The 546-nt window shown below is 44.0% G+C and overlaps 1 protein-coding gene across 1 annotated transcript in view; it reads right to left on the minus strand.

Moving 5' to 3' along the window:
• Positions 1 to 546, minus strand: part of brca2 (BRCA2 DNA repair associated) — a 15943-nt gene that overhangs the window by 6008 nt on the left and 9389 nt on the right. Inside the window, 2 exon segments of the mRNA XM_019857533.1 lie at positions 4 to 67; positions 342 to 440. Coding sequence (XP_019713092.1) covers positions 4 to 67; positions 342 to 440 — 163 coding nt within the window.

Consider the following 546-nt stretch of genomic DNA (forward strand, 5'->3'; position numbering starts at 1 on the left):
GGCGGCTTGGTGATGTTCGGGCCGAGTGAGACGTTGTACTTGAACACGGGCCTGTCCTTCAATAGACCTAAGAAAGAAACGGAATAAAAATAACCCAAATAAAAAGTACACAGGGTGGAACGTCATAATATTTGTTAACTGTGGACACGTGAAGCCCGTTGAGACTTTGTTGTGATGAAGGGCAATATAAGTAAATGAGTTCACTTGACCTCAAAACCTCCGCCAAGAACGCAAGCTAAATTTTGCTCCTCAGCAACTTTGGTAAGATTTTTAACAATTGCAATGTGTCAATTGGACATACGCTACTCTTAGAATTGTTCAAAAGTAAACCGGCGTTGTACCTTTGGGAGAACTCGTTTGCGGGCAGAGATTTGATCCTCGCGGACTGTCGAGAGATCTGTCAAATTCTTCTAGGAGTCTTCTTTTCGAGGGAGGCTGCCCTAGAATAATTGAAATCATCATAACACAACAATTAGTTCCTGCTTCCAACTGAAGCCGAAAGCAAGTCCGCGATGATGCCGATCGGATCTTTACCGGCCAATTGGG

This window comes from Hippocampus comes, unplaced genomic scaffold (genome assembly GCF_001891065.2).
Source record: "Hippocampus comes isolate QL1 unplaced genomic scaffold, H_comes_QL1_v1.1 scaffold590, whole genome shotgun sequence".
Taxonomy (NCBI): domain Eukaryota; kingdom Metazoa; phylum Chordata; class Actinopteri; order Syngnathiformes; family Syngnathidae; genus Hippocampus; species Hippocampus comes.